The 22,077-nt window shown below is 35.5% G+C and overlaps 4 protein-coding genes across 8 annotated transcripts; 2 read left to right on the top strand and 2 right to left on the bottom strand.

Moving 5' to 3' along the window:
• Positions 1 to 952: 952 nt before the first annotated feature.
• EDA30 (O-fucosyltransferase family protein) lies at positions 953 to 6,789 on the top strand. Of its 3 annotated transcripts, none has more exons than XM_086646565.1 (11): positions 953 to 1,371; positions 2,378 to 2,617; positions 2,777 to 2,864; positions 3,133 to 3,203; positions 3,281 to 3,369; positions 3,505 to 3,748; positions 4,129 to 4,241; positions 4,405 to 4,495; positions 4,735 to 4,863; positions 5,251 to 5,804; positions 5,892 to 6,789. In XM_086646565.1, exons 2-11 carry the CDS (start codon positions 2,456 to 2,458, stop codon positions 6,346 to 6,348), a joined length of 1,998 nt encoding a protein of 665 aa, XP_086502691.1. In that variant the 5' UTR covers positions 953 to 1,371; positions 2,378 to 2,455; the 3' UTR covers positions 6,349 to 6,789. The 3 variants fall into 3 exon arrangements, with proteins under 3 accessions (XP_086502691.1, XP_086502693.1, XP_086502692.1); XM_086646567.1 differs by having other exon boundaries at positions 981 to 1,371; positions 2,350 to 2,617; XM_086646566.1 differs by having other exon boundaries at positions 981 to 1,371; positions 2,341 to 2,617.
• A 408-nt stretch (positions 6,790 to 7,197) lies between these two features.
• LOC147535185 (glycosylinositol phosphorylceramide mannosyl transferase 1-like) lies at positions 7,198 to 10,700 on the bottom strand. 2 transcript variants are annotated; one of them, XM_086646568.1, is made up of 5 exons: positions 9,904 to 10,700; positions 8,688 to 9,084; positions 8,126 to 8,289; positions 7,964 to 8,034; positions 7,198 to 7,523 (listed from the first exon to the last, which is right to left on the bottom strand). In XM_086646568.1, exons 1-5 carry the CDS (start codon positions 10,212 to 10,214, stop codon positions 7,363 to 7,365), a joined length of 1,104 nt encoding a protein of 367 aa, XP_086502694.1. In that variant the 5' UTR covers positions 10,215 to 10,700; the 3' UTR covers positions 7,198 to 7,362. The 2 variants fall into 2 exon arrangements, with proteins under 2 accessions (XP_086502694.1, XP_086502696.1); XM_086646570.1 differs by having other exon boundaries at positions 8,126 to 8,286; positions 9,904 to 10,421.
• A 2,102-nt stretch (positions 10,701 to 12,802) lies between these two features.
• LOC147535184 (uncharacterized) lies at positions 12,803 to 15,572 on the top strand. Of its 2 annotated transcripts, none has more exons than XM_086646563.1 (4): positions 12,803 to 12,925; positions 13,249 to 13,376; positions 14,385 to 14,500; positions 14,649 to 15,572. In XM_086646563.1, exons 2-4 carry the CDS (start codon positions 13,269 to 13,271, stop codon positions 15,151 to 15,153), a joined length of 729 nt encoding a protein of 242 aa, XP_086502689.1. In that variant the 5' UTR covers positions 12,803 to 12,925; positions 13,249 to 13,268; the 3' UTR covers positions 15,154 to 15,572. The 2 variants fall into 2 exon arrangements, with proteins under 2 accessions (XP_086502689.1, XP_086502690.1); XM_086646564.1 differs by having other exon boundaries at positions 12,805 to 12,925; positions 13,242 to 13,376.
• A 358-nt stretch (positions 15,573 to 15,930) lies between these two features.
• Positions 15,931 to 22,077, bottom strand: LOC147535183 (calcium-dependent lipid-binding protein-like). The gene is made up of 11 exons (XM_086646562.1): positions 21,209 to 22,077; positions 20,119 to 20,220; positions 19,411 to 19,461; positions 18,926 to 19,046; positions 18,206 to 18,327; positions 17,971 to 18,069; positions 17,740 to 17,820; positions 17,559 to 17,641; positions 17,199 to 17,424; positions 16,661 to 16,828; positions 15,931 to 16,516 (listed from the first exon to the last, which is right to left on the bottom strand). The coding sequence occupies exons 1-11, from the start codon at positions 21,311 to 21,313 to the stop codon at positions 16,127 to 16,129; spliced, it is 1,548 nt and encodes a 515-aa protein (XP_086502688.1). The 5' UTR covers positions 21,314 to 22,077; the 3' UTR covers positions 15,931 to 16,126.

Raw genomic sequence — 22,077 nt, 5'->3', positions numbered from 1 at the left:
ATTCCGTTTTGCTCCCAAATTTGTCACCATTTCATCGTTTTTACTCATATAAGTGTTCTGTAGTTCGTTTTGACCCTCATAAATAAAAAATAATCAATTTTTTGAAAATATCCTTAGGGGGCAAAATGAAATTAAACCTAAATATTTTCAAACATCTATTTCCACCTCATCTATCGTTCTCTCCTCTATTTCATCACTTCTCACCACCATTTCATCTATCTTTCTCGCCACCTCATCCATCTTCTCGAACAATAGGAAGAAGTTTTTAAAAAAAAAATTGGGTTAAAAGTCGTCGTGCGGAGGTTGCCGCTCCGCCCGACGACCCTTTGGCGGAGAAGAAGGATGAGGTGGTGAGAGGGAGGAATGAAGTGGAGGAGAGAATGAAAGATGAGGTGGAAATATGTGTCTTAAAACAACTTAAGTTTAATTTCATTTTGGGCTCCAAAGGTTGAATTTTTTTATCGTTTGGGCCAAAACGAACTGCCATATACTTATGGAGGCCAAATCGGTGAGTTAGTCACAAATTAGGGGTCAAAGCGGAATGAACCTTTTATTTAATTTGAAGCTCAATACACCTTCAAGTTCGCGGTTCTTATTTTTTTCTCATTGCATGTGTTTTTTAAGCGAAAAGTACAACATTTTTTTTCCTTTTCTCTTTCTTCAAGTTATGTTTTTCAAAGACATAGTGAGGAAGAAGAGGTAAAGTGGAGAAAAAGAGATATGATGCAGAGGATTCAGAAAATGAAGCACGAGAGAGTGATGTTGTGGGTAACAATAACAACCCAATATATTTACAAAAATGTCACAAGGGTATATCCGTAAAAGTAAAAAACTTTAACCCTAGTTATATAGGACAAAATAGCCAGTTGGTCACAAATTGGGGATCAAAACGAAATTAACTACAAAAATAATAAAAACACCATAAGGCCCCCCTATGAGAGGGAGTTTATACAAAAGCAAAGTTCCAGATTTGGGCACCCAAACAAAGTACAGAAACCTATTTTGACTGAAAAAATTGGTGGTATAAATCAACAAATCGATCAGTCGGTAAGACTTTTTTGGGTTTTCTCTCTCTTTCTCTCTCTCTCTATCTCTATCTCTACATGAAAGAAAAAACTAGTTAATTCATTCATGTTTTCCATTACTATAAACAAATACAGAAAAAGCAGGAAATTTTGTTTTGTTTAGAAGAAGACTTATTAACCCATAAAACAGAGAGTATTATTATTAAAAACTGAATAGAGTTGGAACTTGAAAGAAGCTCCTTTTCTTAGCTACTCGGCTTCCGCGTGAGAGAGAAGAAGAAGAAAGTTGAATTTTTCTCAATCGTTGTTAAGATCTCGAGACTCAAAAACAATTCAATATCCCAAGGTTTGATTTTTAATGCTTTGTCTCTTTTATCTTTTTTATTCTTCTTCAAATATGTAAGTAACCCTAGATCTATATGTTTCTTTAATCTGGATCTAATTAGATCGTTTATACACTTTATTTGATCTGGGTTTTCATGTTCATGCATTTTTAAGATTTGGGTATTTAGAATTTGAATCTTATTCATCTCTTATGAATCGTATTCAAATTTTGATCTATTTGATTGAAGTGATGATATATTAAGCTGCTCAATAAAGGTAATACTTAGTATAAACTTCTAAATGTGATTCCTTTTCTAGTTTTCTTGCTAATGAACTGGGACAAATGGGTTTAACTCAGTTTTGGGATTTGTTTGCTGTGACTGATGATGCATTGTTCTGATTTTGGGTTCATTGGTTGATGATTTGAGCATTTCAATTTTTTGATAATGTGTATATTGGATGGAAATGGATACTAGTGTTTGTTATATAGAGAAAGTTTATACTGAGCTTTCGTAAGTGCCTTATTAGAGGAACATAAGTCAAGGGCAAATAAATGTATGAATGGGTATATGTAGATTGGTTTCATGTCTCACCACATCAGTATGTCACTAAGTTGGTATTTTTCTAGACTTGAATCTGGATTTTATGGAGTTTGCTGGGGTGGTAGTAGACTTTGTGGTCTTCATTTGTTTTCAGCTAAAAATTTAATTTGGATTTGAAAAAAATGACTAGTTCTAAGATCTTGTTTTACTTTGATAGTAAGCGTAGAGAAACCCACGTTAAACAAGTGACTTCAACTAAATGTAATACAAATTCTCATGTCATTGTTAAAAAATAAAGACAACCTAAAACATGTTTAGGGCGAGCAATTTTTCGATTGGGTCATCTGGATTAGCTTCGATGTAGTGACGTCTGCCTACTGTTTTGTTATTTTCAAATATTATTATTGGAGTCTCTTTCTGCATGTGGTTTCATTAGCCTTCATTCTCAGATTTTACAGTTTTCTTCGGTTTAATGCTGTCTCGAAGGTGTTGATGTCACCACTTTGCAAGCCATAGGTTGAATTTTGGGAGTATTCTTCTTGGGAAATCTTGCTGTATAGCAAGATGATAAAATCCAAGATAAAATGGGCAGCCCTCGGTGGACTTATATTGTCTCTGGTGTCTTTGCTGGTACATCTTCTTCTGGCCAAGTACTCAAGTGCTGATTTAAGACGGTTCAATTGGTCGGGTAATCGTGATGATTTTACTCTTCGAGTTAGCAGAGAGGTAAAATTTGCTCTTGCTGTTGTTTAATCTTTTATTGATTCAATTTGTTGTCTTTGATTTTCTCGACTTGATTTTCTTGCATTTATTTGAAGTACTTGATGTAGTATGAATTGATAACTTGTACGTATCTCTAATAATTTTATGTATATAACCTTGAAGAGCGCTCGCTATAGAAAGTTATGGGGGAGCGTGAAGCCTTTGGAGTTTTTGCAACCATATGCTAATCCCAGAAGCAACAAATATCCTGGTAAGACTTAGTTGAAGTACAATGATAGAAATATTTTATCTTTTTATCTTGCTGCATTGAAAAGAACCTCGTCGCAGCACCGAAACCCCTATGGTGATTAATAAATTATTTTTCAGCATTGAACTTTGAAATGCCATTTTTCTTATTTTTCTTTTCGACTTTCATCATATATTTAGTGACTTGGTTGATAATTTGGGTATTGTATCATTTTGTAGTATTCAGTCATCATATGTAAGCGTAATGAATAAACTGTTAATTTTCGTTGTAGTTCCAAATGAGCAGAACAATGGTTTCATTTATGCCAAGATTTTTGGCGGATTCGAGAAGATAAGATCTTCGGTGGGTACCTTTTCATCTTGAAAGTTCACTTTATTGTAATTGCTACTGAGAGTTTGTAATGTTTGTCAATTTGCTAGATTTGTGATCTTGTCACCATATCCAGGCTTCTAAATGCTACTCTTGTCATTCCAGAGATACAAGATACCACCCGCTCAAAAGGCGTCAGGTTGCTACTAATTGCTTGTTTTTTCAATTCTTCCTATTTTCTTGTTCCGTCCGATTTTATTCTTGTAGTAGACTCAAATAAAACTTTAATACTCATAGTTAATTCCTTTGAACTCTTATTCTTATACATGTTCAGTTACAAATTCAAGAGCTTTTCTTATCTTTACGACGAGGATCAATTCATTGCGGCTCTTACAAAAGATGTAATCGTTGTGAGGAGTCTGCCAAAAGGTTTGAAGGATGCAAGAAAAAGAAATGAGTTTCCCACGTTTAAGCCTAAAAGCTCCACTTCTCCAAATTTCTATATCAGAGAAGTCTTGCCGAAGTTAAGGAGAAACAAGGTTGTTGGATTGGTGCTTACAGACGGTGGAGGCTTACAGGTATTCCCGAACTCCAGTATTGCAGTTTAAAATTTCAATCAAGCTCATCTTTTTTGCATAGTAACGTAAACTTCAGTGCAAATTGAGTTGAATAAACTGGCTAATCTTTAGGTTTTCTTATTGATGTTTATATTCTATAACTTATGGTAGTCATTAGTGAGAGCGTATAGTTTGTGATGCCTTTAACCTCCTGATCTTTTCTATTGCATCGAAGTCCCACTTGCTTCTTTTTCTACCCATATGATTGTGCGGCTAATGAGCTAATCCATATTGATATTTGTTGTGTCCTTCATTCGATCACTTGTTGGATTGTGGATTTTCAATCATCTATGGGGGTTCAAAGTTTTTTTTCCCTAATGCTATGGTCACTTTATTTGCAGTCTCACCTTCCCCCTAGTATGGCCGAGTATCAGAGACTAAGATGTCGTGTGGCCTTCCATGCTCTTCATTTCCGACCTGAAGTTCAGATGGTTGGGCACCAGATGGTGGAGAGGTACGGATTTCGCATTATATGATTTCTTACTCATTGAGATTGCGGACTTTTAGTTTGCAAGTGTTATCGCATATTCTGCCTCATATGCAGGATCTTATGCTCATGTCGCACTGGAAGCTTAAATTATCCGTCACATATTCACTGTTCCACTTTTTCTTAACAGGTTAAGAGCTTGGGGCCAACCATATCTTGCTATTCATCCCGGTCTTAAACGAGATTCACTGGCTTATAGTGGTTGTGCTGAGCTTTTTCAGGTTACCTTTTCCTCTTCTTTTGTCAAGTTTTCTTCAAACTATTTCCCTACTTTACTTGTCTCTCGATGTTTATTAATAACAGATTTAGTCTATTTGATTAGTTCAAAGATCTTACTATTAGCAACTCGAAATGCTTAGCCGGTTTACTACCTAGTTTGTGTTTTCCTTTCCTCGCACCTTCATTGATTGGCAAGGAATAAATGAATATTTATCATTGTACTGGTTTTCTGTTTTTCTAGGATGTTCATACCGAACTGATACAATACAGAAGGGCACAGATGATCAAACAAGGAATTTTAAATGAAGAACTAAGTATCGATTCATATTTGAGAAGACTAAACGGCTCGTGTCCCCTCATGCCTGAAGAGGTAAAAGCACTGCAATTTCAGTTCCAATGGCAAAATCTTTCACTTTTTGCTCTGAAAAATGGGTAACTAATTCAAGTCTAGTTTGGTTTATGTTCAAATGCTACAATTTTGTAATTACCTGAAGAAAATGAGAAAAAGGATTGATGAAACTTGTTTGGTTCCTCATCATTCTTTTGATCTTTTCATACCAAACTACCATAGAAACTGACCTGTTCTTGGCCCAGCTAAAACTTTGATATAGACAACTGTTTTTTTTTTTTAAACGCTTTCTATAGGTTTCTCCGAAGAGACCAAGCAGGAGACGTGTGATGATCTATGGATGGTAGATTGTATTTGATATCAAACAATTTTTTCCATGGCAAAGGCTATAAGTTTTAACTTTTGCAGGTGGGACTTCTCCTTCGTACCATGGGTTATCCTCCTAAAACAATAATATACTTAGCGGGTTCTGAAATATTTGGCGGACAACGAGTTCTGATTCCTCTACGGGCCATGTACGGCAACTTGGTTGATCTTACTTCCTTGTGCAGTAAGCAAGAGTTATTAAACCTATTTGGGCCTGAATCTCCTCTTCCTTCAGAGGAATATCAACCCTTACTGACAAAAAGCAAGGAGGAACTTGAATATGAATGGAAGATGGCTGGTCCTAGGCCTCGGCCTCTTCCTCCACCACCAGATAGACCTATTTATCGACACGAAAAAGAAGGTTGGTATGGTTGGATCACTGAGACAGATAAAGAGCCCGACCCTTCACCTATCGACCTGAGAACTCAAGCCCACAGGCTTATATTCGATGCTCTTGATTATATTGTTTCAGTAGAATCAGACGCGTTCTTTCCGGGTTTTAACAATGATGGTAGTGGCATGCCTGACTTTTCAAGCTTAGTGATGGGCCATAGGTTATATGAGATGGCATCTGTTAGAACATATCGACCTGACAGGTAATTAACTTCATGACCTGTTTTCTGTTTTTTCTATCGCTTGAATTGTTTGATAATTTTGTCTGATGATTTGGTCTCATAAAACAGAAAATTTCTTGCTGAGAAGTTCAGTAATATCAGTGATCATTTATATTATCCGAGGCGAAATTGGACACTTTCCGTTCAAGAACATCTTAACAAGAGTTTGAGTGAGGAAGGCCTAATAAGGGAATCTCGTTTGTCGAAACCAAATTCATTCCTTTCTCACCCACTCCCAGAATGTTCTTGTCGAACCTCAGAAGCTTCCAGAACTCCAATAATAAAGGACGAGAAAGATCAATTACTTTATGGAGGTGAAGATGAGTGTCCCAAATGGATGAAACATGGATTCTCAACAGTTTCTTCGGTATCAACAACTTCGAAAGATGATACCAACGGAGGTGAAAGTGAAGTATCAGAAGATGAAACAGATTCTGACGGGCAACTAGAATCTGATGAAACGGGTAATAGAACAGATTCCAACTCGTCCACGGATCATGACGAGGAAATGGACCCTGATGACTAGGAAGAATATACATGTATATAAATTACGGAGTTCTCCATCAGTTTCTGAGGCAAATCACTTTGCAGTAACCATTTTCCCGGCTGAAATTGTCGCTATTGAATCGAAGTTTTGATGATTGAGGGCAAGAAACAAAACAAACATATAATTCTTTTCTTAAGATCTACAAGTTCTTCCGAGACTAAGAGGCATAGTCGAAATCTTTTTCAGTGTCTGATTGGATCGGCTTTAATGGACCAGAAAACTGAAGCTCTGTTGGGTGCAGAGAAGATTCGACATTGGAAGAGTTTTACAAATTTTTTTATTCTTGAGCAGATCAGCCATGGGTAAAGCTATTTTTTTTCTTTTTCTTTTTTTTTTTACCTACACACATTAGATCTTTATATGTACAATTTAAAGTTAGTATTTGACCTCATATTTTAATGCAATTTTACCTTTTGGCGCTTTCTTCTTGTCGAAGAATTGTTTATTGGAATAATTTCTAGCTTATCTGCAATTTTAATCTTCTCTTTACAGAAATGGGAACTCATGTTTTCTTCTTTTTATGAAGATGAACTCTTCATCTCTTAAATTTTAAAATGTTGCTTGATCTTTTTGAAGCAGATTTATATTCAGATAAAGGTTAGTTCTCAATGGCTCCAACATTTGGCCAACTCGCTGGTCTGACTGTCATGCCGTAATTTCTCTACATTTAGGGGCTGTTAATTAGGGGTTGGAGTAGTCTATTAGTCATAATACAGGGACTAAGTGGACTAGTTGGTCAAATACGAGGAGCCGCTCAAGGGCAAATTCATTTTCAGAGACAATGAAAAGAACAAACAATTAATAATGGAGACAAAGTAATCTGCTGGGTTTTCAAATGGGGAATTTGATTCTACTAAAATCTAAGTACAAGAATACACTCCCCTCTCTTCACAAAACAAATGAAAACACAAAATGAGGAACTAATAACCTTCTAAAATAGGTTAAGGAAAAAGTGGAAAAGCCGATAAGAAAATCGAGAGACAATCTCCAATGCTACCAGAACCATTCATGTCTTGAGTCCACCACCTTGACGTTGGTCGAAATTAGAGGCATTTCTCCATAAAGAGAAATAAAATCGTTAAGGCATTTATTCCTTGCATTGCTGTGGCCGTTCAGACTGCTGATGCCTGTTGATCCAATCTCATATATCTTCCCTGCAAATGTAGATAGTTTCAGTAAGTCACTAACTGTACTAAAGATTCTGTAAGAAAAGTGAACCTTGAATCTGTGTTAAGACACTTTAAGTGAGCATTTTCTAATTCTTCTAATGTACATGGGCCAAGCATTTAGTAGGTGATTTATGTAGATGGAGGACATGTGGTCGTCTCACGATACTTATATATCCTTGCATTTTGGTGGTGTGGTGGGTGGGTGGAATCACGACCTTGCCAACCGTGGGGTTTGTAGTTCCTCCGTTCAGGGGAAATGTATTCAAACATTGTTTAGGTAGTAGTATTTAGTGTCCGTTATGCTTGAGTTTTGTCGCTTAATCTCAGAGTTTCTCAAATGCCAACGTTACTCTAGATAACGGTGCCTCAAAAGGATGGAAAAAAATCATATGTTACTTTGGAGTCATATCTGTAGCAAAAATTACCTTTTACCCAGATTGGAGGGGCACCCGTGGCATTGGCAACAAGAAGAGACATTGCAATATCTTCACAATTTCTGCAAGATAACATGAAAGAATCAGAATTAGGCATCCTAAGACGCACAATCTACAATGAATAGATTAGGACGAAATGAATTCTAGACAAACCTTTCCCTTGAAACATAATCATGAATCGACGAGGGCATCTCAAGCGTATACATATCTAAATACTTTTTGTGGAAAAATGCCGCTTTTGAGAGGACCATACTGTAAGTGCCCATCCACCAAACTGACCACCAATCCCCGTAGTTGTAATATGCATTACCATCCTTCTACAGTAAAATAAGCAAACCATAATAAACTTTATAAATGATGGTTCATGGAAATTAGACTACAAACATGTAATGTGGTTATAGGTACTTTATAAATCTATATTCATTCCAAAGTTTAATCTCTAAAAATATTTGAATCCTATTATCTTTCTCACAGTAAAAATTTATAGCCTTTATCACGCAAAGAAAGAAGAAAACATGTTTACTATTTCCAATTTTGTTGATAAGAATAGCTATATTAGAAGTTAGGTAAGAACGGTTTCATCTCCACTTTCAAATTTCCAAACTAGAATAGTAAAGTTTGAAACTTTTTCTTTCCTTTTTTTTCCTTCTAGTAAGTACTACTTCCACGATATAACTTCATAAAAGAATGTCACGGGTACGAAAGAACTACACACCTTTCCATCCAGCCAATGCATGCGGGGGACAAATCCAACCATTGTTGAGGGAGCACTTTGCCATACGGTGAATGCAAAATCTAACGTATGGCATGGAACAACGACATCATCATCAACAGAAAAAATTGCATCTGTTCCAAGGTTTTTGATTGGCTTAAATCTATTATTTAGATTATCATCCTCATTTAGGTCAAACCTAAAGTTAGGTTTGTGGGCCATTTGAGACTTGGAAAGCACAATTTTTTTCAGATAACTTTTAAGACTGTCTGACGGAGGATCACGTTCGCTCCACACCACATGTATTGCCTCAGCTCCATTACAAGATGCATAATGAGACACAGCTTGCTTAAGAAGAGAATTTCGTTTCCACGTGTTAATCAGTACCGTGTACCCACCCCTGCGAAAAAATGTCATGTATTCAAATACACCATTACTATTCGTATTTCTTCTATTTAAGAATAATCATATGTCGGTCTAATCAAATCAATTTTGCCATTATGTAGGTTAACTAGTTGTAAATTTGTAATATCAATACATTACTGTATTGATTCTATAGCCTAGTTGATTCATGTTGAGGCTAAGTGCAAGAAAGGAAACGACTACCATGACATAGAAAAGGCTATCTTATACAGTTTTGTAATATGATCAAATGTATGTCAGAAGGCTACGAAACAGAGAACTCTTAGCCCGCCGAAAAATAACAAAAACCTTCCCAAATGGAAGGAGAAGAAAATATTATCTCGAAAACAAATGCAAATTACGATACTTGAGACAAATTCCATCCCTAGATGGATCATTTAGATTAATCAGAGTAACAAGTCCTACACCCATCTCATTTCAAAGAAAAGGTACTAGTTATCGAAGCTAATTTTGGGTTCTTAGAGTTGATTTCCAAATTGTCATCTGAATTCCATAAACTGCATTTCTAATTTAACTTCAATTAAACACTACCATTATATCCATATGTAACCCTAGCCCATTTATGTACTACTACTTCAACATGGTATAAAATTCAACATAAAGTATCATCTTTGGTCAACTAAAATTTACTCCCTATTTTCCTTTAAAGATTCTTACTAAATTTAGCACATTTTTTTCTTCTGTTAATTCAGATCATTAATTCAACAAAAACCCTTACTTACCCACAACAAATCAAACAAAACCCACAACAAAAAAAACTAAAAACAATCAAGAAAAAAAAAGGGGGGGAATTTACCTTGAAGGAGAACTAACAGAGGAAGGGAAATGTGGATTCCATCCCATAAAAATACCAATTTTAGAACCAATACAAAGAAGAACAAACAGAATACATAAGGAAAGAAGGATTTTAATCTTAGTACACCCAATAATCAATCTTAACCGTCGGATCAAAATCGGAGATCTACTATTAAAGTTGTAAACTCCAACTCTTGCCGCTTTTTCTTTCGCCGGTGAATCAAAGCCATTATTTCCGATTTGAATTGTTGAAGAAGAAGAAGAAAGAGAAAGAGGATCTCCTCTCAGACCCATAACAATGGACGGCCCCATTGTGGGCCCACGTCCATCAATCGAACGATAGAGATCAAATCACTGAAGTTTGTAGCTTAAGTTCAGGCGAGATTCATGGTGATTTAGAGAAAGAAGACATTTTTTTTTTATCTCACCTGAGCTTCTAATGAGATCGGTAACACTGTATAACTAGTTTAGCAGTGAGCTTTGTTTTTAAAAGAAGCTTTTCAAATACAGAATAGAGGCAGTTTGGCTTTGGAGCCACGCTTATATATACATCTGCATTGTTGACAAAATGACCAAATTAACCCTAGAAAAAGGTTCAAGTTTAAAGGTTGGATTGAAACAAGCATGTTCTTTGTTGTTTGCCGGCCTCATGATCTTCAATGGAGAAAAAAAGAACATATACTCACATTTGAGTGTAAAAGAAATGCACTTGGTTACATCGAATTGCTATGTAGTTTTAGTGCGAAAAAGATATCTGATTTTCTCAAAAAAAAGACATGACTTTATAGAGAACTAAAATTTTGATTTCTTTATGACATGCATTTACATCAGTTATTTCAATGTATGAAAAATGACTTTTTTTTTTGTTGAAAAGTATGAAAAATGCCATGTGACTATGACATACGCATCAAAATTTTTTTTTTTTTTTTTGATGAGAAATACGCATCAAAAGTTGAGTTGTTATATAGAACTCTACTTTCCGCTAGTTGCAATACGTAGTTTGAGTTGTATTGTACAATATATGTTTCATGGAATTGAGAGAAGATATGAAGTTTGTTAGAGAATAACGATTGTAGTAGTGACAACATTGATAATCTTCTTTCTTACTACATTAAAACAATTGGCCCAATTTTAATTACGTGTAGTTAGGCAGTGAAGAGAATTACAAGCCTGGAAAATGGTTAGTTTAAAAAAAAGCATCTAGAATTTGCCAGAAGTCATCAAACTAAAAGTAATTACTCCACTTGTCGCTAACTCAATTATTCATAAAATGGTTAAACACTAACCTTATTGAAGGTTTTAATGATAGGAAAAATAATTGAGATTGCCACTTATGATGGGGCAATTAAAGGTCTAGATGAATAAGTTTTTGTTTTCTTATGAAATAGAGAAAGAGTGTTTTGGAGGGACTGAATTGGGGGATGGTAAAAGGGCACTTTAAGTAATAGATTTTGACATTCTATTTCTTCTCTAATAACAAGTAGGGTTATTTCTCAAATAGCCCTTAACTTTGTGACTATTTTCCTGCCTAGCCCCTAACTTTATCAATAATTTTCGTATGACATCTTTTTTCAGTTATCTTTAACTTTCCGTTACTCTCTCTCCTCCAGCTCATTTCCTCTCTCTGCCACATCACTGATCACGTCACATCATCGTCTTCCCCGACAGGGGTCGCCGACCGGTCAAATTTCTGGCCGGCGACCCCTGTCGGGGAAGACGATGATGTGGCGTGATCAATGATGTGGCAGAGAGAGTAACGGAATATTAAAGATAACTGAAAAAGGGTGTCATACGGAAATTATTGATAAAGTTAGGGGTTAGGCAGGAAACTTGTCACAAAGTTAGGGGCTATTTGAGAAATAACTCTAACAACTACAGTATCATTTTGATACTTTCTAATTTTTATCCATTGTAGAAAGTTAGTTGTACCTATTCAAATTTTAAGATGGAAAAAAACCTTTCAATCAAATAAAGTTTAACTAACATTGACAGTCATGAAAGCATTTTGTACTTCTTTATCGCTCACCACTACGATCAGCCTGTCTGATTAGAAATGTAATGGAGCGGGTTTGAAATAAACTAATATATCATCGTCATCAATCTCTATTAATAAATATGGTTTACCAACTTTCTTTTTCTCCCAAATCTTCTAGGAATAAGAAATATGTTAACGTTCCCACCTCTTTGGCAAATGAGTCGTTTAGATGAGTCAATCTCATCCTTCTATGATAATATCTTTTAACAAAACAATCCTCTATCTTTATATGATCTTTATATACTCCTAATAGCAATGAAATTTTACTAAAGACACTCATGAAGGGTAAACGCCGTAAAAAGTTATTCCTAAAGAAATTACTTTTATATGTACCCTTAATAACACAATTAAGAAATGCACACCACGATCGTCCTGTTTTTAGGGATGTAAATAGAATAAGCTTGAGATGAATCAACCAATCACCAAACTCTATTAAGAAATATAGCTTATCTTTCGCCCCAAATGGTGTAAGAATAAGACTTATTTTTGACCTATTTGTCGAACATATCCTTCAAACAAATCAATCTCATTCGAATAAAGTTTGGATGGGAATTAGACATAATATTCTAGTACTAAAATATGATCTAAAGACAATTATGGGACGTTAATAATACAAAGTATATACTATAAATGATAAATTGTGCACCTCAATCAAATATGGATCCTTTACAACAAAAAAAAAAAATCAAATATCCATCTGGTGACTTTTGGAATTTTAAAGTAGGTCGTTTATACCCACTTCATCTTGTCTCCAGAGTCGCTTAAGAAATTTCAAAAGTAGGTGTACAAACAACACCTAAATAGAAGTTATTCCTTGTGTCGTAATAAAACAACATTATAAAAGCGTTACATGGAATAATTCTCCGTCTTTTAAGCAATTATTTACAATTCCAACCAACTACAGTAGAGAAACAAGCACAAGTCCGAAAGAGGAAGAGGGTGAATTTGAATTTGTTAGGGTTTATACGAAGAAGCTCAGATTGAAAACGTAAGTACTTCTTTCTCTCTCTCTAGGGTTTCATCTTTTTATCCTTCAATTTTAATCTATCCTAACGTACCCACACTTTGAACAAATTTACAAACGAAATCATGTTTGAGAACTTTCATAGAATTCAATTTGTGATGGGTTTGATTATGCATTCTTGTTGATATTGTTCAATACCCATGTCTGTATAATTGAAGCCAAGTTCGTCAAATTTGGTATTTATTTTTCTTGATTTTTAGGTTAAGTTTTACATCTTAAATATCCTCTTCTATTATGTTAAGGAAAGTTCAATTTTTATGTTGATAGAAGTTTGTATTAGGTTATAGGAAAACTAAACAAATTGTGAATGGAGAATGTGGGTAACATCAGTGCTGATGAGGTTATCACCCAGCTTAAAGATGAAGGTGACTTCGATAGACTACGTCTCAAGATCATCCGAAAGCTCAAGGAAAATGTAAGTTCTCTCCATTTTTCTCTCTTTAGGGTTTGATTTTTGAGTCCAATACATTGGTTTGTTGGTCCTAAGGAGCTTTATAGTTTCAAATTTCAATGCTCTCGGAAAATGGTTGAAGCTTTTCTAGATTTTAGATGTTAGTAGATCAAGTTGATATTAGAAGGGTTCTGCAGGTGTAAAAAATTGAGTAGATCGAAGTTTTAATTATGTCCTAAATTCGATTTCTATCTCATGTTATGGTGTTTCCAAAAAGTTATTTTCTGAACTGTGGGTGTGATTAGGAAAGTCCAATTTATCATAATCGAAAGAGACATAACGAAACAAATGGTGATGAGCCCTTTCATAGTGGATTAGTGGTGATAGAGTTCCGTGAATGCGTACATATAGTGCCATTATAGAAAAGAATGTAAATGGTCTGTGAACGAACTCTGTTTTGTTTCTCTTTGTTATGACGAAGAACAAACAAACAAACCAAGAAAAGCAATAATGAAAGTAAAATGTTACACATACACAAGAAATTTACGTGTTGGTGAGACCTACTCCACAGCAAACAACGATGCGGTGAATTTCAGTATGAACGAAAAACAAGATACAAAGATTTCTCAAGGGCTTTAGTATTGGTAACTCGTTAAAATCCAAACGCTCATCCGCCTGTAACTCTCTCCCCAAAACCGAAAATTGGATGCCGCCTTACATTGATAACAACCCTTTATAAGACTAGGACAATATTAAAAAAAAAAAAGAGTAGGGCAAACATAAGTAAACGGATAGGCCCGAAATTTTGGGGGTTTCTTGGGTCACAACCCGGGTAAGACTTCGACCCATATTTAAGGCATGTGAACATTCTTCCTTGCAAAAACTTGATGTTTGTTTTAGATGTTCACAGATACATATATACAAAACCATAGGGCATAGACATATAAGGAAAATCAGGGACACTGATGTGCTAATTTCGTGACTGCTTGTTACTGTATATCATATAATTATATTTTATGACTATCCTTGCAGGAAGAATTACGCAATAACATTATTGCAGCTGTGAAGCAGTCAGCAGCCATTAATAATCTAGGAGCCGAGAAATTGAAACCTAGACAACTTTCAGATGCTATTCACGAAGAGATCGGGTAAGTTCGTGAATCTCATCTATCAAGGAACATTTCACTGGGTAACCATAGGGAGATTGTATTTATGTAATTAAATTTACCTCCTTTAGAGAGGGATATAATATTAGAATGCAATATAATTACAGATATTGGTTAATCACTTTCGCAGGAACGAAGTAATGGGTCAGATATCTGACGGGGTCTGGGAAATTATAAGATCAAGTAGTGGAATGAAAGATGAAATCAGGGAGACGGTTGAGTCTGTATATAACAAGTTATCGAACCCCAAAGTAGAGGAAGTGAACGAATTATCTTCTATCAACAATAACCTAGAAAGGCACAGCGAAGATCCAAAGAACAATTCGGTAACAATCTCTGCCTCTGAAAGAGAAGATAATTTGCATGAAAGTGAACTACAAGACCCTCCGGGCTTTACTACTTCCAATCAACAGCCAAGCAATGACAAGGCCGAAGATCAAGAAGAAAAGCAGCTACCCACACCTCATGAAAATGGTGCAATTCAAAAGATTAAAGAAGAGCCATGCTGGGAACAGGATTTCTCATCGAGTAACAATTCCCCGGATGCCCCACCTGGATTTACTACAATTATAGATAATAAGCAAGTAATCTACTGCAGTGATGAAGATCCTGATGTTCCTCCAGGGTTTGGTTGACTATCAGAAGTCAAACTAAATATTGACGGGTGTACAAGTGAGTAAGCAGTTAGATCTAATTTCAACAAATCAACAATAGAAGATTCTAAAGCGCATACTTACAGATTAATCAGATAGAGAAAGAAGAGAAGTCTGGTGCTTGGTTTTGAATTATGGGGAGAAGAACCCTAGAGGTGTTCAGGTTAAATGGTCTCCTGAAGGCTAAAGGTACTTGATAAAAATATGATTTTTGAACTACACTATGAATCTTGGATCAACTATGGCACTGAATTTTGTGTACATCTCAAAACTGAATTGTGAAATTACTCTTGAATTTTGATCACTGTTACTTCAGCTTCCTTGTAACTAGTGTCTTCGATTATTCTCAAATCTATATCAGCACTACTTTCAGAATATATAATGATATTATCGGAGATTTACTGATTGAGTTCAACTGTGTTACCTAGAACATCTACGAGTTAAATTGAGTTCGAGTTAAATTGAGTTCAAGTTACCTATCAAAGGTTGAGTTGGAACATATGAAATTTGGCTCGAGGTCTGAATAGACTCATAGTGACACTTTAGAATGTATGTTTCTATTTGATAAATGATGTCGGACTCGTTTAAATAACTGATTTGGATTGATTTTAGATTCACTTGAACCAGACGACGATTCGGACTTGGAAAATGAAAAAGAACCACAGTTTTTCCTTTTCGACCCCTATAGCAGTCTCCTATTTCTCAACTAAATTAGGAAGAAAAGAAGTTGCACTTCAAGCATAACCAAATACAAGGTGATAAAGGGTTCATATCAGCAACTGCTGATGAATTATGTCATACTCTTCAAGTGGATACTATAATCTAGCATAACCAAGGTTTTAAGATTGTATACTAAAAGCAGAAGTCAGAATTGTATCTGTAACAAACATTCATAAGCGTAAAAATGGCAAAGATTGAAGTGGTATTCGCTGAAGTTTTAGTATATACAAAAAGATCAGGCTTGTTTTGGATCCCCATTTTCGGGGGCACCTGGAGTGGTACTGCCATTTCTTTTTGAACTAGAATGCCCACCAGTAATGGTCCTACCCATGAACTTCCCTGCTTTGCTGAGGCCGCTCCCAACAGCACCAAAACCCGACCCAACAATTCCTGCACCAGCTCCAATTCCGCTACCAACAAGCCCGACCCCAGCCCCGAGTCCACTGCCAACAAGCCCAACACCAGCTCCAATACCAGACCCTACCAGTCCGACTCCAGAACCAAGTGCATCCATCGTGCTCCCTATCACACCAGCGTCTTTCAGTTTTTGCCTCTCTTCCAGGATTCTTTTTTCTTCTTCGAAGGCTTGCATCTGCTCTTCCTTGTTGAATTCATGGTACAAGACCTGTGTACCAAATTTATCTCTCCATTCAAAAGTAGATATAAGAGGAAATATACCGACACAGATCATTGTCGAAAACAAGATGGTTTATGATACCTGTTTAACTTGAAAAACTATTTCAAATAAGGATGATGTAGACCGACTTACCGTTATGGTTATAGTTCCACGATCCTTCTTATCTTTAATTCTTAGCATGTCGAGAGATGGTAGTAATCTCAGTTCAATCTCTTTTGGAGTTTCGGACTCCAAATCTACCAGAGGTAATTTTGCTATGCCTAAGAGCTTGTCTTGTGTAACATCGTCCTTGTCAAAAACCTGTTCCATAAAAGCAGACAAACAGTTATTTCATGGATAAAAATGATCAGTCAAAAAGCTTAGTATCGACATGGCCGAGAATAGATAGTATCAGGATTAGTTTAGGCAAATAAATAAAGGATCAGATAATAATGTACAACGACTCTATTTACGAATACAACAGAGAAATGCTTTCGGAAACCAAAGTTAGTACTACTTTTCAGTCCAATAGAAGCATTGATAACCGGCGTGAATTGCAAGTATACAACCTATATTTATTGTATCACATGGCTACAGCTTTCTTCCTCATATTGCTACTTCAATTGTTTGCAGGCTACTCTAATATATTGGAAGTGCAGCATCAAAATATTTACAATAATAGCAAACAAACCTCGAAGATAACGGATTGTGTTTCCTTGTCTTCAGCAATCAGCTCAAACGTTTCATTCCAAACAGGATTCAAGTTGTTGTCTATGGTCTTTGTTTTGACCTTGAATAGAGGTCGAATGTACATAACCGCATAGGGATCAGATTTACCAATCATTTCCATATTCTTCAGATCATTTGCTTTGGCTACAGTCAAAGTGAGCTTCCCATGTGGTTTAAGTTCCAACTCGCTGCAAAATGAACAGTTCTGAACGACAATCGATCCCAAAAGATACTGTCCAATAAAATGTACAGTAATATACTAAAAAAGAACGGTACTGAAATATTGATATCAACAGAAGAAACTGAGTAAATCAATAGTTACCTTGTGTCTACACCTACAGCAATAGGAACGACAATCCTCTTAGGCCATTGAAGCGTGTCTGTCACAATAGTATTCACAGTATTCTGCGAAGGGTAGAAAAAAACGGAGCTTAAAATCAATCGAGATCGAAAGTCTATGCATCAGACAATTATTCATGTTGACCATTGTAAATGAAACTTACATCTATCATGTCTGAAAGTCCAGGAATTGCAGTTAGGCTTCCTCCAACAGCCTTCAATGTATAATCGATTCTAGGCTTTGGCTGATTTAAGTACCAAATATTAGTCAACCTCAAATCATAAATATATAGTTCAAGCTTAAAAAAGACTGTTAAGTGAAGAAATGAAATTACACAACAAAAACGATGGCCAATTACGTTCTGTTTCATTAATCACATTATAATCATGTATACCTCCGAGAGTAAAGCAACAACAACAGCAGAAATACAGGGTATTTCATCGGTGAGTTGGAAGATAACACGAATAACAGTGTAAACTTGAAGATCCTTTAACTGCAAGAGAGCATAATAAATAATTAAGCCTTCAACGTCCTCGTCCAAGCGGTGACTTATTAAGCTGAAAAGAGGAGAAAATGAAAAGAAAATTTAGTATCGTGCGACAATATGAGGACGCTGACGACCCACAAACCTGAATTGGGATTGAAGCAACAAGTGCTGCTTCCACAGCAAGAATAATGCTTGGATCACCTCCCCATCGAAGGTCAATATCCATTGTGATCTGATCTTTCTTAAGACGTTGAACACGAATGCCTGCATCAATTCAAGCATCTGCTGGTGAATCTCTACCTCAAACGATAAAATAGAGATGTTCGATATTTGCAATAAAATAGAACAAATGAAATGAACCTCATTAACATATACCCAAGTAACACTCACCACTGATATTGCAGTTGACTGTTTTACTTTGAAATACCTAATTATATGATGTGAGCGTCAGAAGCTTAATGCTTTCAAACGAAAGAGAGATGAAAACATTGTTTGGATCAATGCCCTGATCATAGGATTCATCTAATTAAGAAGTAATTTCACCAAGTACCAACTACTAACCTCTGCACACACTAAACCACAACTAGACCAAGGAGGCAAGGGACACAATTTAGTATTTCAACCAAACATGAGTATCTGGTAGACTATACTATCCACCAGTGCTACTAATGTGGGTCAAGTCATTCATTCTTCGCTTGCAGAATGTAAAGAGAGAAGTCAAGATTTAGAAATAAAGCAAAATAAGCAGTGTAACTAATGGTTATCCTCTTTCTATTCACAAATATAATTGAAGGTAAAATATTACATTAAATTAACCATAAATACGTAGATCATGTTAAAGCACAGGTGAAAAAAATAAAACCTTCAATTTTAGGAGCCACGTTTCCGAGAGACAATTTACTGAATTTCATTGAAGTGATTCCTGGGGGACGATACTGTTCTAATAGTGGTTCAACTGATTCTCGTATGACCATTGATGCAGCCTGAGCAGTGACAACAAGCACAACTTTAACAACTTAAAGAAAAAAAAAATTAGCCATCAGATGTCCATGGCATGCTAGAAACACGAATGAAACATTAGTAAGATCATATAAACAAATGTCAGTAGACAGTAATTTTCTGACTGAAAGAGTGTGCTCCTATGTAGTTCGCTTAGATTAAATCCAACAGAATATCTTCCTAGGAGTTTTTTTTCGTACGTTTCTGCACTAGCCTCTAGTAATTTTCTCTAAGAAATTCATATTTGTTAAAATAAATATAAGAGAATCTAGTGACGGTTTAGTTCAATAAGAGAAAGCACATCTTAAAGTGGATAGATGAGCTTAAGAGAAAGAGAAAGAATGGTACCTCTGCTATAAAAGGCCACATTTTGCTGAGTTGCGTGTTCAACCATTTTACCTGTATAAATTAACATAAGTAAAGTACATGGAGATAGAAATCATATAGATCATCATCTATGTCCTACACCAAAGTTGGAGCCGAAATAGCATGTATGCCGTTGTTACTCATGAAGTTCTAAGTATAAACAGATGAACATTCTGTGCAGATGACGATAACGTAGAAAACTATTTGCGAATAAGTATGATAATTTTAAAGCAACACCCCGAGAGAGGAGTGTGCAGTAAGTATTTCATATAATTAGTCAGGCTCAATAATGCATAATCACAGTCAGGAACTAAAACCTACTAGTGAAACTGATGCTGGACCAGCAGAGTTAGACTAACCTCTCGATACATCATAAAAAAATTATTTTCTCACCCCACCATAAAGGGAAAGGGTTCAAATATAAGATTCAAGGACTAATATAATGATATTTTGCTGTTTGATAATTCAAAAAGATGTGATACAATTAGCTCGGCACTTGAGTAACTAACATCTTTTAACTCGTAACCTAAAGTAAACCTAACTAGTTTAAGAAAAATAAACAGTTTCTTATAAAGGTATACATTGTCATAAGCAAACAAAAGAGGGTAGGTTTCAAGGTTCATAACTCACCTTCTAAAATTTCAGCAATATAACTGGGAAAGAAGAAATAGAGCTAGAAAAACAATTAACCTGTTCATACACAGGGAAAGATATCCACTCAGGAAAGTTATCACCACAGATCTTCTTCAAATCTTCTCTGCTAAGGGATCCCAGAAGTTTAATATCAACTGCCTGTGGAATCAATAACAGTGCAGAACAATCAACAAACAACTTAATTTACATAAATTAGACATAATAGTATTCCAAGAAAGTGTAGTTCCCGAGCATTGAGCAAGATAAAAGCATTATTTCTCTAGTCCTAAGGCACTCAGTAATTATACAATGAAATCATAAGGAATCGAGAAGTGTTCGATAGTCATCCTTAATTCTTTATCATAATCACACTTATAGGGGGGAAAAAGCGACACTCAATCTTCATTCCTCATCTCTTCACCTCGTTATCATTACATGAACTTCTGCAGATCGCCATAGTGCCATACCACAAAGAAAAAGAAGAAAACAAATAACTAAAGTTTCATTTGGTTTCACGACCCAGAATCTTGTCCACCATAACTAAACACAAGATAAGAAAAAACTTCCATAAACATTTTTTTGAGATGGTGTTCTTAATACATCTCTACAAGCAATGGAACAAAAGAAAAAAAAATGAAATGTTGAGTCGATAATTTTTGTTTCTCCTAAATGAAGTTTACTCAAACACTTATTCCTAAAGTTTGAAAACAAGTCTGGATTTAATACAAAATGTAGTTGATTGCAAGTACAGAATGGTCCTGAACAAGCTTTTGGCTGGAGAAGCAAAAGATACCTAATTTCTTGCTCCATTACATATACAATGATAACATTTGAATAAACAATCTAACTAAAATCCTTTCCAACCCATTTTTCTAAAGTAGTTCAAAATAACATACCCATCCATTATCTAGTCAAGATGAATCTGATAAGATCAACATCACATATATTGATCTAGAACAGAAGAAACATAACCCTAGAAATGTGGAAGACCCATATTTAGATTCTAAATTTAGAGTACAGAAACATGATAAATTCTAGGTCTTGGGTCTTTCAGCATTCAATCAAAAACATATAAATTTGAGTCCAAACAAGCGAGTCAAAAGAATAGAAAGTAGTACTTAATAAAGGAAGCGGAGAGTTTGTATACCTTGGAAATCCGTTTGGTGGTTCGATGGTTCATCATACGACACCAACCAGCCATTAAACCGATCCCAAAAAGTATCCCCATCAACATTCCAGAAATTAAACCCATATCTTCTTCTTCTTCTTCAACTTTACCCTAAAACTTCAATTTCTTCAAAGATCTGGACTCTCTCTACTAAAACAATACTGTATGATGAAGAAGAAGAAAAAGGAAGAGAGAAGCGTTACAAAATGAAGTTGAAATTAATGAGACTCTCTCTCTCAATCGTCGTGTAATAAGTTTTTTTTTTTTTTCTTTCACAGATTGAAATTATTATCCTCTCTCTCTCTCTCTCTCTCTCTCTCTCTCTCTCTCTCTTTCTCTCTCTCGAAAGTAGTGATGAAGAGAAGAAGACCTCTTTCTCTCTCTAAAACTTTATACTATATCCGTCTCTATCGAACATAAACACACATACACACACTAATGGAGGAGGAGCTTTTGGTTTCTTCTTCTCTTTCTTTCTTTCTTTCTTTCAAGAAGACCATTAGGAGGAAACTGAATTATTTAGTAGTAGTAGTAGTAGGCCATTCAAAGAAGGAAAGAAGGTCCCTCACCTTCTCTCTCTATATTTTCTCTCTCTCTAGAAAACACTTATTTCATCAAGAATAGACTCAATTTCAAGTCCCACTTGTTCGTCCGTTTTCTTTCTTATTTCGACAGTTTTTTTTATCTCATGATCTGGTTGAGTTCTTCACCTACTTACAACTTAGGTTTTGTTCACTGTCTTATAGCGTGGGTGTGGGTGAGCGTCACTACTGTCATATTTGGGACTTGGAACTTGCCTAGAATGTGTTTTCTACTTTTATGTAGTAATATTTTTAGGATATCTTTTT

The sequence above is a fragment of the Eschscholzia californica genome, unplaced genomic scaffold, assembly GCF_041429995.1.
Source record: "Eschscholzia californica isolate CP2 unplaced genomic scaffold, dmEscCali1.0.p SCAF_6, whole genome shotgun sequence".
Lineage (NCBI taxonomy): Eukaryota > Viridiplantae > Streptophyta > Magnoliopsida > Ranunculales > Papaveraceae > Eschscholzia > Eschscholzia californica.
This window is presented reverse-complemented; position numbering and strand designations above follow the sequence as displayed.